We start from the raw sequence: 22,130 nt of genomic DNA on the forward strand, positions 1-22,130 counted from the left end.
TCAGAGTGCCCTTATGAGGGTTACCAAGCATATAAAATATCACCTAGCATGGCATTAAGACTATTATAACTATTACTCCTGTTAATACTTCCAGGTATTGTCAAAACACCAGCAACTATTCGATCTTTACTAAGAGACAGCTACTTTGTATTTCATTTACAAAATCTACCACTATCATTTAATACACCAAACCAAGAGGAAGAAACTACCGTTATTCCTGTCTTACAGATGAGTATTTAAGCATAGAGAATCTACTTGTTCAAAGCACCAAGCTAGTAGGTAGCAAATCTTGTATGATTACAGAATCCAAATTCTTAGGGACTATACATGTTCAAGACATTTTAACTGTCTTCATCTTGTACCTCTGGTGTTTCAATGTTTAGAAAAGCTCTCTTTTGTATGTAATAAGTTGCTAGAATCTGTATGCAGAAATCTATTTTTTCAGCATTAGATATTCCTCTTAAGCAAACTGACAGATGGCTTTGCCTATAACAATTGTCTCACACATATGTGTCGACTGCCTGCTACTGCAATCCACTCTGCATGGGGTCTAAAGATGGGTGAGGCCTAATTCATCATGCCCTTGAGAAATTTATATTCTAGTTGCAAGTATAAGACAGAACAATTACAATACAAATTACGTTGTCATATAAGAGGTACTTAAGGCTAGGGAAGGGAGTAATAATTTTTGCTATTAGAATGCAGACAGACTTTCTGAAAGAAGTAGCTTTTGAGTAGATCTTGGACAAAGAATGGGAGGCAAATAAAGGAGAAAAGCAGAAACTGATTAAAAAAAAAGCACCACAACCTAGCTGACCATCTTTCACTGGGGTTTAGAAAACAATATGTGCCCAAGAAGCGTCAGAAGATGAGGGCCAGGCCATGGTGGGCTTTGAGTACCTGTACATCTTTTAATAAGCAGAAAGTTTCTGTAGGCTTTTTAGTAAGCAGAAAAAAATCAGTCATCTACTTCAGAATATTATTTTGTCAACTGTAGAAAGAATTGAAGAAGGTACGACTGAACATCAGGATGAGATTCAGTGAGGAAATATTTGCAACCATTAGGTAATACGAGATTGAAAGTAATAGAGAGCAGATAGGTAAGAAGTAAAAGGCAAGCAATTTAGTTATGAGTTTCAGGTGTTGGTAGATACGTTTATCCATCAGGAGGCCCATCAGAAAGTGATAGTCTCTACCTGTTCTTGCTCTCTATATGAGAGTCTTATGATGATTGTGAACTTCTGTGATTAAACATTTCAAAAGAATGGTGTCATTCCTCTACTAAATGCTGCATTATTAAAGGACTTGCCTCTTTATATCAGAGATTCTGTCAGAAAGGGGGTTCAAATTGGGATTCTGAATCAACTCTCTAACGAATGTGGGTACAACTAAGGCATACATGTCATTTATTAAAAAAACCAACAACACGTCCTTTGTACTCTTTTTGAAATAATACAACTTTTAAATTCAAAGATATATGTGTCTCTGTATTTGCTACTGAAGTTCTAACACACGGGTGAGGTCCTCTATGACACAATCATCCATGGACCTACAATATCTTGCTTCCTCTAGATTAATCCCATTCATTTAATGGAGATGAAGAAACAGTAGCAAATAACTTCATGACATTCAATACACTTCTTAGAAAACTAGTACATATTAAAAACACAAGCAGATTAATAATTCTGTAGCCTAAAATGTCAAACCCAAAATCAAAGGGAGAATTGACAAAATGCAGTTTCATGCAAAGCCTTGCTCATCTATCACAATTTGAGGAAAAACGTATATACACACTCACACACATGCTTGATTTGTTTGACTCATACACGAATGATTACATTGGGAAAGGTCAGGCTTTGAAAACTGTTTCCTAGAAATGAATTTATTTATGCCAACTCGTATGAGTCATTGTACATATTTTGTACCCCATAAGATTAGTTATGATCATTTGACCATTTTTGTTTACTCATTTTTTTTCTTGCCAGACAAGGCTCTCAATAAATATTTTCTTTAGAACATTCTTAGAAATAATTGAAGTACAAAGCCACAAAAAGTGATGATATTAAACATAAAACACATGGTAGAATTAGGATTCTCACAGTAGCTCCTTTTAAATCTCACTGCTATTGGTAGCTTCTCTCAATTCTTCCGTCACTAATTCCTGCTTGGGTTTTTCTGCACTTGGCCTATAAAGCAAATTTTCCCCATGTGGGTTTTGAAATGTAAGTTCCTGGGCAAGTTGATTAGATGTGTTTATGATCATGTTGTTTTTAGCTCTTAGGGCATAGGCTTCCTTGGGTTTTGCTCTTTTTTGGCAGAGCTGGAGCTGGAAAGCATCTTGGAAACCACGGCGGAAATTCTCATTGAAGAAACCATAAACGATGGGGTTGACACTGCTGTTGCCAAAGGCCAGCCAGTGTGCGAAAGGATAGACGTAGATGTTGATGACCTGCAGTTCATTCGGAGAAAGGTCAGCATAGTCTGAGAGCATCATTAGAGTCCACAGGGGCAGCCAGGAGAGGACGAAAAGGAGGGCCACGATCAGAAGCATCTTAATGACCTTCTGCTTCTTCTTGGACACCACGTGCCACTGCTCCTGGTTCTGCCTGCCTGTGTGGGGCACTGTGGTTCTGAAGAGTGAAATCCCAATCCTTGCATACATGACGACAATGAGCGATAGGGGGGCCAGGTAGATGTTGGCAAACAGCACAGTGGTATAGATCTTCCTCATTTCCTGATTTGGCCAGTCTTCCCGGCACCAGTAGACTGGGCTCGTTTTATTCTGGTAGTTGAGTTTCACTTGGTAATATTTTTCTTCTTGTACATGTAGCATTGCTGCAGATGGAGACATAATGGTGATGGCCAGGACCCAGATGACCACAATAATGACAAATGCAGTCTTGATAGTGAGCTTTGGTTTGAAAGGGTAGACAACACATCGGAACCTGAAATTGAAGGCAAACATCAATGAGGCACTGCCCCATAACTTCTGACCAAGTCATGAATAAATTACTTATCCATGAAAAATAGATTACTTAAATTATTTAAGTAATTATGGGCCTCCCATCCATAGTCCTTTCACAGAATTATAGTAGAGCGGCATGGCCATTTTCTGTAACTGATACATGAGAAAAAATTAAACTCAAAATTTGAATAAGCATAATATATCAGACACTATGAATAATAGAAAGTAACAATGGTAACTAGCATATATTGAACAGGAACATTTGAAACCTTGTTCCATTGGTTTGCATGGACCGTCTCTTTAAGCCTCCCTATTTAAAGGATGGCAAAACAGACTTAAGAAAGGTAAAAATCTGGCCCACAGTTACATGGGATTTTTTTAACACAAGTAATTTGGCTTTAGAGCACTTACTCTTAACTTCTACAGTGTGCTCAGTAGACTGCTAGCTCTATGGTAGTGACATAGACTGTAAAATCAGTAACAATCAATAAGCTGTTAATTTAAACTCTTAATTTGAGTTCTTTCTTCCTAATGCCCTTGTGTGGTCCCCTACACATTGTATGTATGCTTGGCTATGTCACTTGCTAATATGACATTAGCAAGCACAAGGCAAGCAGAAGCTTTTAATGCTCTTGCACACTGGGGCTTGTCCTTTTGGAATGCTTTCTCTTAAAAGACAGCTTCCAGGTTGCAAGGAGCTTAATTTAGATGAGAGGCATGTGGAGAAAGACCCTTGGGGATAACGGTTTGTCCATTTTGGGTGTTTCTGTCCCAGAGCAATGCTGCAGCATGAGTGATTCCAGCTATGACAGGTGGAACCCTTAACCCATGGGACCATGAGAAATAAGTAATAGAGCAATGTTGTCTAAAGCCATTAAGCATTTGGGTGATTTGTTTCACAGCTATAAAAGTCTGTGAGTTTTCATTATGAGTTCTGATTATGATCCTTCCTAACATTCAATGTCCTCTGGTGAGCATGAAAATTCCACATCAGTATGTAGAGTAAGCTTGATTTATCTTACTACTATTTTGTTATTGTGGCTCTTGTTATTGTCATTATTGAAGTTCATTATGTTAATTGTAAGATAATCATACTAACATGCAACTGTGTAACATTTTATATTTCTTCAAAGTACTATTATTTATTTAATCTCTGATCTGTATAATGCCTTTATAAAACTGAAGTGCTATAAAAATTGTTACTTTCCAGATCGGCAGATAAGAAAATGTAGAGCTTTAAGTGGCTAAGCAGCAACTCCAAATTAACTTATCTGACATATCTTCATAGAAAGATTAGTTAGCTTGAGCTCTGACTGCTCTTTGTCATTTTTTGTAACTCCCTCTTGTGTAAGGTCTTCTCTCTTAACATCCAAGTGTCTCTCTGGTCTTCTAATCAATAATGCTACCATTCACCCACCTGAAACGATGGGTAATTACATAGGCATATTTTAGGTATTTTGTTATTTTTGAAAACAAACTAATGAAGTTTTAGATATTTTTTATTTCTTTATTAAACAAATATATATGCACACAGACACATTATGTGTGTGTATATATATATATGTATATTCAGGAAAACAAAGACCAACAAAATAGAGAGTGGTTCCTACTAAGAAAAACCAATGGAAAGAGTAAACACAGTATAGTAATTACTAAAATTGTGCTAAAGAGTTTGGACTTTATTCAAAGAGTGATAGGGATTCATTGAAGGATATTACATGGCTAGAGGCAGAACCATTTTTACAATTAAGGAATTTAGGAAGCATCTGAGTGTAAGTGCAAGGAATAAATGTGTGGTGGTTTTAAAACATGTCCAAGTTCTTTGACATTTCTCCCAAATCCTATTCCTTTCCCCTTGACTATGGGCTAATGACTCAGTTCTCATGAAAAGAGTGCAACAGAAATGCTACTGCATGACTTTTGCTGGTACCCTCTCAGACACAGCTCAGGACACAGGCTTCAGAGCTCTGAACGGACAGACAAGAAGTCCAGGTGCCTTGAAGTCGCTATGATGGAGAGCCAGTGTGGAGACACCAATACAGATAGAGTGCCTGAGTACCTCCTGTTCTTTTAGCCCCCACCTGTGCAAGTCTTCCCAAGATAAGAGTGAAAGAGGCTTTAGCCTTAACCTTGAAGCTGAACCACCTGATACCAAGTAGAAGAGATAAGCTGTACTTGCTGAACGTGTACATATCACAGATGCATGACCATAACAAATATTACTGTCATTGTTAACTCACTAAGTGCTTTGTTTTTGGGGTGGCTTATTATGTAGCAGTAGATAACTGAAAGTATAAAGAAGTGATACATGGAAGGTAAGGTAGGTAGTAAAGGATGTGTATCAAGCCGTTAGTTTCAAAATTACCTAACCTGAGAGGAGAGAAAACTGAGTATTTCTACACCGACTCCCATAAACTTTTAATTGAAGACTGTTTCTAGAGGTATTAATTTCCTGACACTTCTGACCTCTTCTTAAGAACAGGGAAACTTTGCACAATTTGGATAGGAGACATAGAGATAAAAATACTAGCAATTGGATGTAAAGCAGAACTCACTGAAAGGTGCCAGAGACATATGTACTGAGAGCATCTTCTATAGAAGTGTCAACTTGAGTGGGCTAACGGGTGCCCAGATTGATCTTATTTCTGAGTATGCCTGTGAAAATCTTTACAGATAAGGTTAGCATTTGAACCAGTGGGTTCAATAGAGTAGATTGCCATCCCTAATGTGACGGGGCATCATCCAATCTGTTGAGGGTCTGAATAGAACAAGAGGCGGAGGAAGGAGGAATCTGCCCTCCGTTTTTTTCCTGCCTTTCAGCTCAATCTAGAAAATCTGATACTATCTTCTTCTCCCTCAGAATGGCATTTACATCATTGGCTTTCTGTAGTCCTCAGGCTTTGGACTTGAACCGAATTATATCACTGGCTTTTCTGGATCTCCAATTGACAGACAGCATATTATGGGATTTATCAGCCTTCCTAATTATGTGAGCCAATTCCTTCCAAAAAATCTCTCTCTCTCTCTCTCTCTCTCTCTCTCTCTCTTTCTCTCTCTCTGTGTGTGTGTGTGTGTGTGTGTGTTTATGTGTGACTATTGTTATTGGTTCTGTTTCTCCGGAGAACTCTGACTAAAATATGGAGTCATTGGCATACAGATGGTTTTGAACACTTTTGAAACATAGTATTACCTGTACTATACTACTTTAAGACTGATAATTTCTCAAAAATGCCGTCTTAGGTTAGTGATTTTTCCTTTTCCTCCTGTAGTTGAGATAAGGACTCCAAGATTTCACAGTATATGAAAAGATATTTATTTTGTAGAAGCAGCATTAAAATATTTCGTACTTACCCAGTTCTAAACAATTGCTTAGTATAGTTTTCTCCTCATTGATATAAACTTATAATAGAAAAAGAACAGAACTGTCCTTATTTCAATCAAACTAAATAAATTCTGAAAAATAGAGTTCTGAAATTCATAAATTTGAGTATAAGGTTTAAATATAAGTATGAACTTTGTAGCAACTTGGGTGGACTTAGAGTCTATAATACTGAGTGATCTATCACAGAAGCAAAGAACTGAGAATCACGTTCTCACTCATAAGAGAATAATTGTTCTTCTCACCTTGAACAATTATCATAATACTATAAGAAGAAAAGGATTGTAGGTAGTGGGAAATTGCTTAGGAGTGGGGCGGGGGGGGATTGGCAATAGTGGAATTCTGTCGGGGTGGGGGGGCACTCCTCATCAACAAGGGTACCTGCATAATGAACATTTGTTTACTTAACCCTGAATTATACCCTACATCTTTAAAATAAAAACTTAAAAAAAATTTAAATATAACAATGAAGGGTTGATTGCTATGCAATGAAATAAATAAATAATTCCTATATTTCTTTTTAAAATATTTCAGTCATATAAAAAAAGAAAACTTTTCTTTGAAACTTCCATAATAAGCTATTTATGCCAATTCTTGAATTAAAATAATGTTTATGCCTTTTAATTATAAGATGATATGAGGAACATTTTTAATAAAGTTCACTGTTTTCTTGCCTATAAAGATATTTTCAAATCAAGTACTTCTATTTAAATGAAAGATATAGCTATCTGGTTATCTATGCATTTTGCTGTTATCAATATTTTTTAAATGCACATTTATCAAAAAGAACATTTTAGTATTATTTTATTTTACTGGTGCCACCTCAGAACAATTAAAAACGAATGCAAACAAAATTACCTCATTGAAGCAAATCAGACACATGTAAAATACATGTGTCTAAAGTAAAGTATCTCTCTAAAAAAGTAACACTCCATACAAAAAATAAAAGTAATCCCTATATTCATGTATTGATTAATCTCACTTTTAAGGTTTTTCAAGAATTTAGAAAATTTGACAAAAAAGGCAATGCATACCTGTGTTATTGATACCCAAATGCAACAAATATTAACTATTTGTCATATTTACAAGGGGTTTTAAAAAGAAAAAAAACATTATATAGTTGAAATATTCTTAGTTAATTTATTCAAACCCATTCTTCCTTTCTCCCCAGACATCCCAACATTGCTATGTATCTATTCTGTTCATGGTCTTATGCTTTTACAGTATGTCATCATCTATGATTTAAATTTTACATATAACACCATATTGTATGTATCATTATGCAAACTTTTTCTAAGATGCTATGCTTTCCAGGTGTATGCATGTTGATTTATTATGACCTAATTCATTCCTCTTAATCACTGTAAAATTATTCATTAAAAGTAGCATAAGCTATTTATTGATTCTAATCTCACTTACTTTTCAGAATGAAGATCAATGTTTATGTCTAAATCTATGTTCAGGAGGCATGATGGAAACAGCGAGAAAAGAATTTAAGGATATTTAAGTACTAAACACAACGAGGAAGTACACATGACTCAAGATTCAAATAGAAAATGCAAATGATATTATAGTATTTTATTCATTCTAAATATATGCAGTGATATAACTATAGAATTTATTATAAACACTCACATAAAACAATAATTTAGTAGTGGCACTACTTATTGGTACTAATACTACAAATAAATAAGTGGCATATAAATAAAATAATTCAGTATAGCAATTTTGGAAATCATTAACCCCCACAAAGTTTAAGCAAATCTTATATCTTTGGCATATGCTTAAATTTTACTCTTTTTGCCTGTAAACCAAATAAATAAAGATCTACATGATAGATTCTAAGGAATAGATTAAACCATTATGCAAATAATAGATTAATATTAAAAATAGACTCTATCAACTTGTGTTTTTGATGTCAACGATTTCACTGCATTTTACATTTTTTAACCTCGCTATCTCTCTCTTTACACACACACACACACACACACACACACACACACACACACTGTCGTCTGGTGGTTGTTTCCTTAAACCCGTTCCACTTAGGGAGACATCTTCCAGGTCATTGCTCAGTTTCCCACTCAAGTGTCCCTTCCCTCCATTGCCACTGACTCAGTAGATGTGTCCATCCTCTCCTACCTATGTTGTTACAGACGCTGCTGCCCTTGTCTCTAATCTCACATCACTCCAGTCCATTTCATTTACTGCTAGTTTTTCTAAAGTGAAAAGTGAGTCATAATTCTCTTGTTTAAACGACTTCCAGTTCCAGTGACATGGCAACGGCACAGGTGGGACTGTGAGATTCTTGGAAAGTGAGTTCCCATAAAGACTCTTGCTCTCCCCTAACCCCTCGGCCCCCACCAACCACAGTGTTCCAAGACCTAGAGGCCCTCAGTTCCATGCACCACCCGGCTACCATGGGCCACAGCTGCCACTGTTCCGTCCCAGGTGGTCCCAGTCCCCAGCCACGTGGAGCTCCCGGCCCCCTCCCCTGTTACACCACCTCACCTGGCACCAAGCCGCCACTGCCTGTAGATACCGCCTTGTGGAGATCTGGGTTCCCTCGCTGGCTACACAGCACTGCCGGGCACCCAGCCACTACTGGCTCCCTCCCTGGCTGGGGCGCCCAACCCTGCTCAGGCCACCACAGCCCATGGAGGCCTCTGCACCCGCCCCTCTTCGAAGCTACCAGCTCCATCCCTGGCTGAAGTGCCCCGCACATGGCTCAAAGCCGCTGCCAGCGCCCACCCCTCGGAACTCCAGATCCCCACCCTGGCTAAGGCGCCCAGCCCCATTTCAAGCTGCCATTGCCCAGGGAGACCATAGGTGCCTGCCCCTTGGAGATACCGACTCCATCCCTGGCTGAAGCCCCTTGGAGGTCTGGGTCCCTGCCCTGGCTGAGGTGCCCAGTCCCATCTCAAGCTGCCTTCATCCAGGGAGGCCATACTCCGACTCCTCGGAGCTACCGGCTCCATCCATGGCTGGGGTGCCCCACCAGGCCCAAGGCTGCTGCTACCTGCATAGGGCCCTGTGCCTGGGCCTGTGCCTTGGAGCTCCGTCCCCCACCTGGACTGAGGCGCCCATCCCCTCCTCGAGCTGCTGCTGGCCGTGGAGGCCCTACGCGCCCACCCCTCAGAGCTACAGGCTCCCCCCTGACTGAAGCGCCCCACCAGGCCCAAAGCCGCCACCACCCACACAGGCCCTCGGTGCCTCCCCTCAGAACTCCAGGCCCCCGACCTGGCTGAAGCGCCCAGCCCCTCCTTAAGCTGCCGCCACTTGCCCGTGGAGGCCCTCGGCGTATGCCCTTCAGAGCTCCAGGCCCCCTCCAAGACCTAAGCACTCCACCCTGCCCCAAGCCAGTGCCATCCATGGAACTCCAGGCTTCCTCCCTGGCTGTAGGGCACAACCACACCCCAAGCCTCCACCACCCAGGGAGGCCCAAGGTTCCTTCCCTGTTGAGTACTAGGTTACACCACCCCACCCCAGCCAACCTGACCACTACACTGACCAACAACGCCCAGCAGTCTCGCACTCTACCACCCCTGACTGGACCCTGACCACAGCGGGACCAGAGAACAGCTGGAGCTTGAGACCAGTCAGAGTCCTGCATTGCCCCATGAACTCCAACCGGCTGTGCACATCCTCCAGCCTGGGATCTAAGAATAAAGAAAAAAAGAGGCCCAAGCTGCATGTGACATTCCGACCTACAGCACCAGCTGTCTCGCACTCTGCCCCCCACCCCCAGCTGGATCTGGCTTCAGTAGAATCTAGGATCACCTGGAGCCCTGTGACCAGGCAGAGACCTGCAGTAACATGCCCACTGAGCTCTGCCCAATCTCCAACTTGGGAGCAAAGACCTTATGGTTGTGTAAGGGAGCAATACATCTCAAGAGGGAGCAAACCAATACCCCTGCTTCATGAACAGATTACAAGGCAGTGGGAAGCAAGATCCAGCATATCCATAACCTGTCTGTGGATAGTGGGAACTGCAGATAAATTTTGAATCACAGCTCCCCCCTCAAATAAATTTCAAAGCTGCACAATGTATAACCCTCAACCTACAGTCCAGCCTCAGATATGAACAAAGTCAGAAGATGGACATGAGGAAGAATAGGAGATTGAGCAAAGAGAAGCAAAAAGCAACTCCACCACCCCTGAACAACAGATTTAAAGAAGACGGGAGGGGGGAAGTAGTGGGGAGGCAAATCAACACAAATATAGAAAAATCAAAAGAACACTATAGGTCTCATACATAATCCTGGGAGATCAGATATTGAGAAAACAGACTTCGGAATGAAAACAATGAAGAGTCCCCAGAATGACTGATCACATACTACAAACCCAGATATCAAGACATTAAGAGAGAGAATAAAAAGAATGGAGAAGAGACAAAAGGAAAATAGGAAGGAGTTGATAACTGAGATAACTGTAGTAAAGAATACTGTGATTGGAATAAATAACAAACTAATAAACATAGAAAGCAGTGTTAGCCAAGCAGAAGGCAGAATCTCAGAACTTGAAGACCAAAATATAGAACTAAACCAAACTATCAAAAACATAGAAAGGAAGCTTAAAAAGACAGAACAAAACCTTCAAGAGATGAACGATTACTTAAAGAGAATGAATCTAAGAGTAATTGACCTCCCTGAGGCAGAAAAAGAGACAGAGACCACCCTGGAATAAACGTTCCATGGAATTATTCAAGAAAACTTCCCTCACCTCATTAATGATACAAAAATTCAAACACAAGAAATTCAGAGAATCCCAGAAAGACAACAAATAAGAAGACCAAATCCTAGTCACATAATAATCTGCCTGAACAAAGTAGATATAAAAGAAAAAATCCTAAAAGTAGCAAGAGAAAAAGATCAGACTACCTACCAGGGAAGACCAACAAGAATTACAGCAGATTTATCTACAGAAACACTTCGGCCTAGGAGAGCTTGGAGTCCAATATTCAAGTTCTCAAAAATAAACAATTTCAACCAAGAATAACCTACCCAGCCAAGCTAAGCTTCATCAGTGAGGGAGAATTAAAATCTTTCCCAGACATCCAATCCCTAAGAACTTATGCCAACCCTACAAGAAACTCTTAAGATAAAAAGGGGAAAAGAACAATTTTCTTCACAAGCGTGCAGGAAAAAGATTGAAAACACACATGAACCAACCCCTAAAACCAAAAGAAAGACAACAAACAAACAAGTACAATTCTATAAGAACATCATGACAAAGATAAACCCTCACATTTCAGTAGTTAGCCTGAATATGAATGGACTAAATACACCACCAAAAAGACACAAAATGACAAAATGGATAAAATATCATGAGGTAACAATATATTGTCTCCAAGAGACTCATCTCACCAGAAAGGACAGTCACAGTCCTTTCTGGTGAGATAAGTAAGAGGATGGGAAACAAATTTTCAGGCAAGTGGAACACAAAAGAAAGCTGGAGTTCCAATCTTAATCTCAGAAAAAAATACACTTTAAGCTATCAAAAATCAAAAAAGATGAAGAAGTTCATTATATAATGATAAAAGTTTTGATCCATCAACAAGAAATATCCATCCTAAACAAATATGCACCTAACATAGGAGCACAAATGTTCATAAAGCAGCTTCTAGGCAAACTTATAAAAGAGATTGACTCTAACACTATCATAGCTCGGGACTTTGATACCTCACAACCCTTGACAGATCATCAAGACAAAAAATCAGCAAGTACACCCAGAACCTCAATGAGACCTTTGAACAAATGGGCTTAATTGATACTTACAGAACCCTCCACCCAAAGACCACAGAATATACATTCTACTCACCACCACATGGAATATACTCCAAGATCGACTACATCATTGGCCATAAACAAAATGTAAACAAATTTCACAAGATTCAAATCTTGCCATGTACCTTTTCAGAACACAGTGGAATAAAAATAAATATCAACACCAACAAAGTTTCCCCCACATCCACAAAGACATGGACACCAAACAGCATGATGCTGAACAATGACTTGGTCAACACTGAAATCAAAGAAGAAAGTAATAGATTCCTGAAAACAAATGAAAATGAAGAAACATCTTACCAAAACCTCTGGGATGCCATAAAATCAGTTTTAAGAGGGGAATTTATATCCCTACGAGCACACATCAAGAAAATGGAAAGATCACAAGTGGAGAGCCTAACAAATCACCTAAGGAAGCTAGAAAGAGAAGACCACCAAAACCCCAACTTTAGCACAAGACCCCAAATCACAAAAATAAGAGCCCAAATACGGGATATACAAGACAAAAATATCATAGAAAACATCAACAAAACAAAAAGCTGGTTCTTTGAAAGAATTAACAAGATTGATGGGCCCCTAGCCAGGCTGACCAAGAAAAAGAGAGAAAAAAGCCCAAATAAACACAATCAGAAATACAAAAGATCAAATCACAATTGACCCTGAAGAAATACAAAAGATTATCAGAAATTACTATGTACACCTATATGGAAAAAACTTGATAACCTAGATGAAATGGAAGACTTTCTGACATCATACAACCTACCCAGTTTGAAACAAGAAGACATTGAGATGCTAAATAGATCAATAACAATCCAGGAAACTGACTCTGTCATACAAAAACTACCTACCAAAAAAAGACCTGAACTGGATGACTTTCCAGCAGAATTCTACAAAACATGCAAGGAAGAGCTGATACCAATCCTATTGAAAGTATTCCAGGCAATTGAGAAAGATGGAATTCTCCCCAAATCATTTTGCAAAGCTAACATTACACTGATACCCAAACTGGGTAAAGATGCAACAAAGAAAGAGAACTACACACCAATATCCCTTATGAAAATAGATATAAAAATCCTCAACAAAATTCTAGCAAATTGGTTCCAAAAACACATCTCAAAAATCATCCACCATGATCAAGTAGGCTTCATCCCCAAGATGCAGGGCTGGTTCAATAGTCACAAGACCATAAATGTAATTAAATATTTCAACAGATGTAAAAACAAGAACCACATGATTATCTCATTAGATGCAGAAAAACCTTTTGATAAAATCCAGCATCCCTTCTTGATAAAAGCCCTCAAATACCTAGGTATAGAAGGAACATACCCCAAAATAGTAAGTGCCATTTATGACAAACCCACAGCTAACATATTGCTAAATGGACAGAAACTAGAAGCATTTTCCATGAAAACTGGATAAAGACAGGCTGCCCACTCTCACCCCTCTTGTTCAATATTGTGATGGAAGTCCTAGCACAGGCAATTAGGCAAGAAAAGACAATCAGGGTTATCTAAATAGGAAAAGAGGAAGTCAAGTTATCCCTCTTTGCTGATGATATGATTCTAGACCTTGAACATCCAAGAGGATCTGTCAAAAACCTACTGACACTGATAAAGGACTTTGGCAAAGTCTCAGGGTACAAAATAAACACGCAAAAGTCAATTGCATTCCTATATACCAACAAAAAGCAGGCAGAGAACCGAATGAAAAGTACAATCCCATTTACAATAGCCACCAAAAAAATGAAATACCTCGGCATCTTCCTAACCAGAGGAGTGAAAGACCTTTACAATGAGGACTACAAAACACTGCTCAAAGAAATCCAAGAAGACACAAACAAATGGAAAAATATACCATGCTCATGGATAGGAAGAATCAACGTTGTTAAGATGTCCATCCGTCCAAAGACAATCTACATATTCAACACAATACCCATACGTTACCAACATCATTCTTCTCAGACTAGGAAGTGACAATACAAAAATTCATATGGAAACATAAACGACCATGAATAGCCAAAACAATCCTTAGCAAGAGAAACAAAGCAGGAGGTATCACACTTTCAGACTTCAAATTCTACTATGAGGCTACAGTAATCAAAATAGCCTGGTATTGGTATAAAAACAGGCACATAGAGCAATGAAGCAGGATAGAGATTCCAGAAGCAAAGCGTCAATTCCTCAACCAACTCATCTTTAACAAAACCTCCAAAAACAATGACTGGGGAGAGGAAAATCTATTCAGTAAAGACTGCTGGGAAAACTGGCTGATCACATGCAGAAGATGGAAACAGGACCCCTACCTATCACCATACACAAAAATCAACTCTAAATGGATCAAAGACCTAAACGTAAAACCTCAAACTATAAGAATCTTAGAAAACACAGGAGACACACTTATGGAAATTGGAACTGGGAACCAATTTCTTCTCAGAACCCTAAAGGCCAAAACCTTAAGAAATAAGATAGATAAGTGGAACCTCATCAAATTAACAAGCTTCTGCAAAGCAAAAGAAACCATCAAGAGAGCAGGAAGACAGCCCACAGAATGGGAAAAATATTTGCTAACTGTGTATCTGACAAAGGCCTAACATCCAGGATCTACAAGGAACTCAAACGCACCGAAGGGAAAAAAACAAACAACCCCTTTAAAAAGTGAGCAAAATACATGAATAGACACTTCTCAAAAGAAGATATACGGGCAGCCAACAGACGCATGCAAAAAGTGCTCATCCTCCCTCATCATCAGAGAAATGCAAATCAAAACCACATTGAGATACCACCTAACCCCTTAAAAATTGCCATCATTAATAAAACAAACAACAACAGATGCTGGCGAGGATGTGGAGAAAAAGGAGTGCTTCTACACTGCTGGTGGGAATGCAAACTTGTACAACCTCTCTGGAAAACAGTCTGGAGATTTCTGAAAGAACTAGAAATTTACCTTCCACATGACCCAGCAATTCCCCTATTGAGAATATACCTGGAAGAACTGAAATTATTCTACAAAGAAGATACCTGCACACGTATGTTTGTTGTAGCTCTATTCACAATAGCAAAAACATGGAACCAACCACGTTGCCCATCGAAGCTGGACTGGATTTTAAAAATGTGATACACATACACAATGGAATATCTTGTAGCCATAAAGAACGACAAATATATGAACTTTGCGGCAACCTGGATGGATTTGGAGTTGATCATATTCAGTGATTTATCACAGAAACAAAGAACAGATTTCCATATGTTCTCACTCATAAGAGGACCTTGAACAATTATAATGCTATAAAAAAGCAATTGACAATAATGGGAAACTGTTGTTGGGGGTGGTGGGTGGGATTGGCAGTTGAGGAAAATTGCTAGGAGTAGGAGGGGCACACCTCATTAACAGGGGTACCTGCACGATCAATGTTTGTATACCAAACCCTAAATTGTAACCCACATCTTTATAATAAAAATTAAAAAAAAAAAAGACTTTCACAGCTTTCTGCCATGATCTGAACAAAGTTTACACTCCTTAAAGTGGAAGATAAGCCTGTTGAAAATCTCTGTTTGCCTCCTTTTGTGGCCCAGCGTGCCACTCTGCCTTTGCTGCTCCAGTTGAACTACCTCTCTGCACGTCTCTGGACAAGTGCTCTCCATTTCAGGTGCTCTATGTATATGTTAATCTTCCAAGATACGCTTCCTCCAACTTCTTTCCAAAACAAATTTCTGATTCCTCAAGATTTAGACTGGTCTCACCTCTTCTGTGAACCCACTTATTTGTCCTGACAGGTAGAATTGGTTATTTTCTCTTTTGTATAGCTGTTATTAACTGAACCTGCATTCGATAGCATTATTCATAAATTTTTTTAATGAGTGTGTCTATGCTACCAGATTGTAGACTTCCTGAGGCAGCATCTCATCTAATTTGTTTTAGATGTTACACACTTGGCTTGTCATAAACTCTCAACAAAGTGTCTAAATGAATAAATGGATGAATGTTTTTTAATTTTAAAATCTAGATAAAATTTCAGAGTTATTTCAGCACATTTGCATTTCCATTTAGAAAATTCTAGATTCTAATGTGAAAATAGTAAAATTGTACCATACCTAATTATTTAAATTTTAAATGTGAAGAATAAAAATTCAATAGTTTTATTTTATTACCAAACCTTTAGTAGGTATATACCATGCTCTTAAAGAGGTAGATATTAGTAACACATTTTGGAGAAGATATGTGAATATATAGTAGGTCACATATTTTTCAGGTGGATTGCTTGAAGACATGCCCATTTTTCTGGATTTGGAGTTTGCTGCTGACTTACCTATCCACTGCTATTGCAACTAATGTAAAGACGGAAGCTGCTACTGATATTCCCTGGACCAGTCCACTAATCTTGCACATTGTATTTCCAAATGGCCATCCTGAAAGAGAAAAGGAACAGTCTTTCAAAAGATTATATATTTTTTAAATCTCACTGAAAATATAAGACTGAAAAGCAACAGTCTTTCAAAAGATTATATGTATTTAAAACCTCACTGAAAATATAAACAGAAGGTGTGAAATCAAGATCAATGCAACTGTTTACTAAATGAATGCCAGAGGACAATCAATGTTCTTAGCATTTTTCCCTAATATCTCTAGAACTCTGTTTTTCAATACACTAACAGTAATGTCAAAACTTATATGGCAGTTACTACATTCTACGCACTATAATAAGTGGTTTGTATCTATTAACATTTCTAATCTACATAACATGCATTCAAAGACTTTATTATTCTCTTGCAATATAGACAACGTAACAAACAGACAAAGACCACATATCTTACCACAGATATTTACCAGCATATTAAGGACTTGAACCTTGGTTGTGGGTTCCAGATTACAAACTATTGACCTTCATACAATTATGACTTTTATTGAAATCAGGAGTTATGTACAAAATAAATAAGCTATATTGGTTTACATAGAATATAATTAGTAAATTTACCTCAGAGGCACTTTCAGATCAAAGAGTACTTTGTATGAACAAAAATAGTCTATTGGAATTACTTCCTAACTAAACCTTAGCTACAACAAAGTTTATGAAAGAAATTAGTAAAATTACTATCGCAATTTGATATTCTAAGCACTCATTTGCTAATATGGTAAAGTAACAAGGTTCTTCCCTAAGTAAATATTCTATTTTCTCAAAAGATGAATGCCGCACATTTCTCTGACTTTTAATATTTATCTTTTTTAAAAAACCATGCAATTTATTTCAATTTTTCAAAAATGAAATATTCCCAGCTAATTTAAAAGATCTTAAATAACCTAAATACCCAAGTATATATGTTTTTAAAACCACCTATCTAGACCATTTTAAAATAAGACCTTGGGTGACTCTACTGAAAGAAAACTAAAAGAGAATATGTTTTCCCAGTCCTAAAATTTGTTAGGTTGTGACAGTATTGTTTTTCAACAAAAAATGCAAAAGGTGTGTGTAGCCCATGGTGGAACATGGAAGAATAAGCATATGTTTCATGGTATCTCCCTCATAAAACCCCACTGAAATGACAACTCTAGGACAAAAGAGTACAAATCCACAGAAACTGAGGCATCAGGTACTGCTGAATGAGAATTTGGGAGGACAACATGATTGATGGAAAATTATGTATAAATCCAATCAGATGCTGCTGATTTTTCTCCCATGCCGACAGAGGAATGGAAATTTACTCTCTGGGAAGGTGAACTCCATGTGCTACGACTATAAGTCACCAGAAGCAGGGGTGATGAGTGTTCGAGTGACACAGAAGGATTGCGTGAAAGTACCTCATTCCCCTGCACAGCAAAAGTGAAGGTACATCACCCTTGCACAGCAAAACCTGCCCAGAGACCCACTCAGCTCCAGAGTAGAATGCAGCAGCTGGCCTTCCATCCCCACAGCAGGAGATCAGAGAATTTCCTTCTGGGGAAAACAGCCTATTCAAGAACACTGACATGCAGATTTTGACAGTGATAGATTACTCAGTGAACAGCCCAAAGTAACAAGTGGCTAGTTGTCCTAACCTTAATCTCAGGCATGCATAACTTCCAGGCAGCCACATAAGTGCAAGCAGCTAAGTAGCAATTACCACTAGCAGAACCTCAAGTACTAGAAAAGGAAGCAAGAATAAACAGACACTTCTGGGAAAACTGACAGGCATCAAACAGATGAAAAAATGGAAACCAAACAGAAATATTGCAAATAACCTCAGAGATATAACTTATTTTATAACATATTTTACCTATAGAGCACGTGATATGCATGGTAGTATAAGAAACATGCAGAAAATAAAAAGAACTCAAGGAATTTAAGATATGATGACAAAAATGAGGAATGCAGCATAAAGTTTGGAAGGAAGCTAAGAAAATCTTTGAAAATAGAACAATAAGGGGCACAAACATGGAAGAGAAAAGATTTTTTTTGAAAAAGGCAACTCAGAATCTCCAATATCTGACTCATATGAGTAGAAGAAAGGAAAACAGAAAAGAATGCTACAAGAAAAATCTCCTGGATTGCAGGGCATTCATTTTCTGATGGAAAGGGCCTAATTTGTGTCCTGCATGATAAATGAAAAACAAAAAGACTAAATCCAAGGCATACTTTCATGAAATTCAGAACACTAGGGATAAAGGAAAGCTCTAAAAGCTTTCAGTCCAAAAAAACCAAAATATAGATTATAATCAAAAGAAGCAGGAATTAAATGGCATCAGACTTTTCAGTAGTCGCATCACATTTCACAGCAGTCACAACACCGAAATCCCTTCACAATTCTGAGGGAAGAAAATTGCCACCTAGAATTCTCCATGCAGCTAACTAATAAAATATTGAGGATAGAATAAAGATACTTTAGCAGGTGTATAAGACCCAAAAATACATTTCATTCCAAAGTCTGTTTCACAGGAGAAAACAAAACAAAACAAGAAAGATATAGCATCCAGAAAGTGGGGCAATGAGTACACAAAGAGGTGAAGACAATTGTTAGTGTATCTGTGACGGAATATCCCAGAGCAGTAGCTGAGTTCCATGCTGGGAGAGTAACGTGTATGAAGAGGAACAGGAGGACAAAAAGCACCAAGAGAGGTACCTCCAAGAAAAAAGATGCATTTTATAGGTTGATATGTTTAAAGATATTGACAAGAATATAACACTCCTGAAAGAGAGTTTGAGGACATATTAATGATAGGTACACACCCACAACTAAGCCCATCAAAATATACCCTTAGTAAATCTAGGGAAAAAAAATATGAGAGAAATTGATATCATAGCATTTTTCAGGGCTCAGCAGAGGTTAAATGCATATAAAATAGGAATGTATACTCTGAATATTGATTTCAGCAAAAATGATGGTATAATTATAATGGGAGAATGAGAAAAGCTGAAGAATGTGAATGTATGTTTGTGTTTATGTGGTGGAAGAGGATTATGAGAACTAAATTTATATCTACTACGGTTTGAAGACAATATATTTTTTAAATGTTACTAAGAAATATGGTAGCAATTACCAAAAATGAAGGCAAAAAGTGCTGACAGTGGGTGCCTTCTGAAATTGAAAACCAAGAGGCAAGAAGGAGTAATCTATGTGCAAAAATTGTAAAATAACAATTTAATTTTAAAATATTTATGGGAGAAAATATTGAAAGCACTTCTTATTGGCAAAATAACTCACTTGAGAACAATAACAATAATTTTTATCAATTTGTACACCCTCTCCTTGTCTAGCACAGTATCTTGAGAATGTTACATTCTCAATAAATACCTTTTTACTTGATTATTTGTTTAGGGACAAGATCTCACTTTGTCACCTAGGTTGGGGTGGAGTGGTGTGATAATAGCTCCATAGCTCACTGCAGCCTCAAACTCCTGGGCTCAAGCAATTCTCCCAGCTTGGCTGCCCAAAGCACTGAGATTACAAGCATGGGCCACCACCCGGCCAACAATTTTTTTGGGGGGGAGAGGATCAGTCTCACTCTGTCACCCAGGTTGGTGTACAATGTCATGCTCATGGTCACTGTAACCTCAACCTGCTAGGCTCAGGTGATCCTTCCACCTCAGCTTTCTGAGTAGCTGGAACAACAGGCGTCAGCCACCACACCCAGTTAATTTTTTGATTTTTGTAGAGACGAAGTCTCACCAAGTTGCTTAGGCTGGTCTCAAACTACTGAGTTCAGGCAATCCTCTTACCTCCACCTCCCAAAGTACTGGGATGACAGGTGTGAGCCACTGCGCCCAGCAACAATTTTTTTTAATGATAAGTATCACAAAACCTTGGCTCTATATAGTACATGACCGACAGAACAGGCACTCTGAACTCTCCCTGACCCCACTCTAGAGGAAGGAAGGACACCGAAATTCCAAAGAGAAACCTCTTTTCTTATTTTAGTAAACTGATGCAGAATGCTACAAAAAGAGAAGAGCTATGTTAGGGCTCATAATGCATGATGCTCTAAATATATTTGATAGGCTGTTATCATTTCATTTTTGTGTGGATTTGGAGTGTGAATATCTTGACTACCACTCATTAACTAAAACAACCAATATTCCCAAGCTGGTGCTGTGCACTCAAACTGAACTTGGAGTTGGAGATAAATTTTTCCTGCAATTCTGGAGCTTGTAAAGAAGTGCTAACAGTCGGGCCCAAGCCTGTAATCCCAGCACTTTGGGAGGCCAAGGTGAAAGGATTGCCTGAGCTCAGAAGTTCGAGATCAGTCTGGGTAGAAGTTCGAGATCAGCCTCATCTCTACAGTAAAACAAAAATAAGCTGGGCGTGGTAGCCCATACCTGTAGTTCCAGCTACTTGGAAGGCTGAGGAGGAAGGATCACCTGAGCCCAGCAGGTCGAGGCTGAGGTGGCCATGAGCAGGCCACTGCATTCCAACCTGGGCAACAGAGTGAGACTCCGACTTGGAAAAAAAAAAAAGTGCTAACAAAGGAGTACTGTGGACCCAGAAGTCTATAGGGACATTCCCTAGCTCTTGTAATGTTAACTTATCTATGGTGTACATGTAAACTACTACTTTTTGAAAAAAATCATTAAGATTGTTCAATTTTCCCTCAAAATTTGTGAGAAATCTCTTTAGCTAACCACAGGAGGGCCTAAGTTTCTTTTTATGTTAGATAGAAGATATTGTATCAGTTGAAACCGGATGTATCCATTCCTTGAACATTACAGTTTATAGTAATATTTCTTCCATATTAAGTGTGTTCTAGACATTATTAAGCAAATTCAAAGGCTTCAGGTAAGAAATGCTAGATTTCATTCTCTGATGATCGTTAGTAAACATGCCAAAAATAACAGCCTCACTTTTCATTTCGGTTCCTTTTATTTTCCTCCATAATTCTTTTCATTCTCTGATGAATTATATACCTATTTATTGTCTGCCTTCTCCTTCAGAATGTAGACCCCATGAGGGCACGTGTCTAGAGCAATTCCCGGTAACCTCTGTAAATATTTGTTAATGAGTGAATGAATGAATGGGTGAAAGAACGACTTTGCCATGACGACAGGGATATTGGACAAACATTTCCTCATATCATCTTTATACTGCACACAAATCAACATACCTGCGATTATATTGTCCAGCAGTGTGATAGGCATGCAGAATATGCCAACTAGTAAATCACTTATGGCCAGGTTTAAGATGAAGAGATTAGTAACTGTGTGCATATGTTTGTTTCTCATTACAATAAAGCAAACCACGGTATTTCCCACCATGCACAGGAAAAAGATCAGAAAGTAGGAAATAATGAAGATCGCTGCCACTTGAGGCTGGTGAAGATAGTAGTTCACATAGGTAATATTAATATCTGAGTACAGGTGCTGCTTTGTGTCATTAACACTCCAAATGGGATGCCAGCTTTCTGAAGAGTTTGAGTCCCGTGTCTCACTCATGATGAACCTTAACAGAGGAGAGGCAGAGAAGAAACTGTCATTAGGAATGAGTAGAATATGAATTCTGTGCCTGAGCTTAAGAGGGATGCTTTCAAAATGCCGTGG

At 38.5% G+C, this 22,130-nt stretch overlaps 1 protein-coding gene across 1 annotated transcript; it reads right to left on the reverse strand.

Annotated features, from left to right (window-relative positions):
- Positions 1-1,861: 1,861 nt before the first annotated feature.
- Positions 1,862-22,051, reverse strand: NPFFR2 (neuropeptide FF receptor 2). The gene is made up of 3 exons (XM_008057939.1): positions 21,698-22,051; positions 16,437-16,536; positions 1,862-2,945 (listed from the first exon to the last, which is right to left on the reverse strand). The coding sequence occupies exons 1-3, from the start codon at positions 22,023-22,025 to the stop codon at positions 2,111-2,113; spliced, it is 1,263 nt and encodes a 420-aa protein (XP_008056130.1). The 5' UTR covers positions 22,026-22,051; the 3' UTR covers positions 1,862-2,110.
- Positions 22,052-22,130: the final 79 nt, after the last annotated feature.

Source organism: Carlito syrichta, unplaced genomic scaffold, assembly GCF_000164805.1.
Source record: "Carlito syrichta isolate Samal-C Ts95f unplaced genomic scaffold, Tarsius_syrichta-2.0.1 Scaffold303158, whole genome shotgun sequence".
NCBI lineage: Eukaryota > Metazoa > Chordata > Mammalia > Primates > Tarsiidae > Carlito > Carlito syrichta.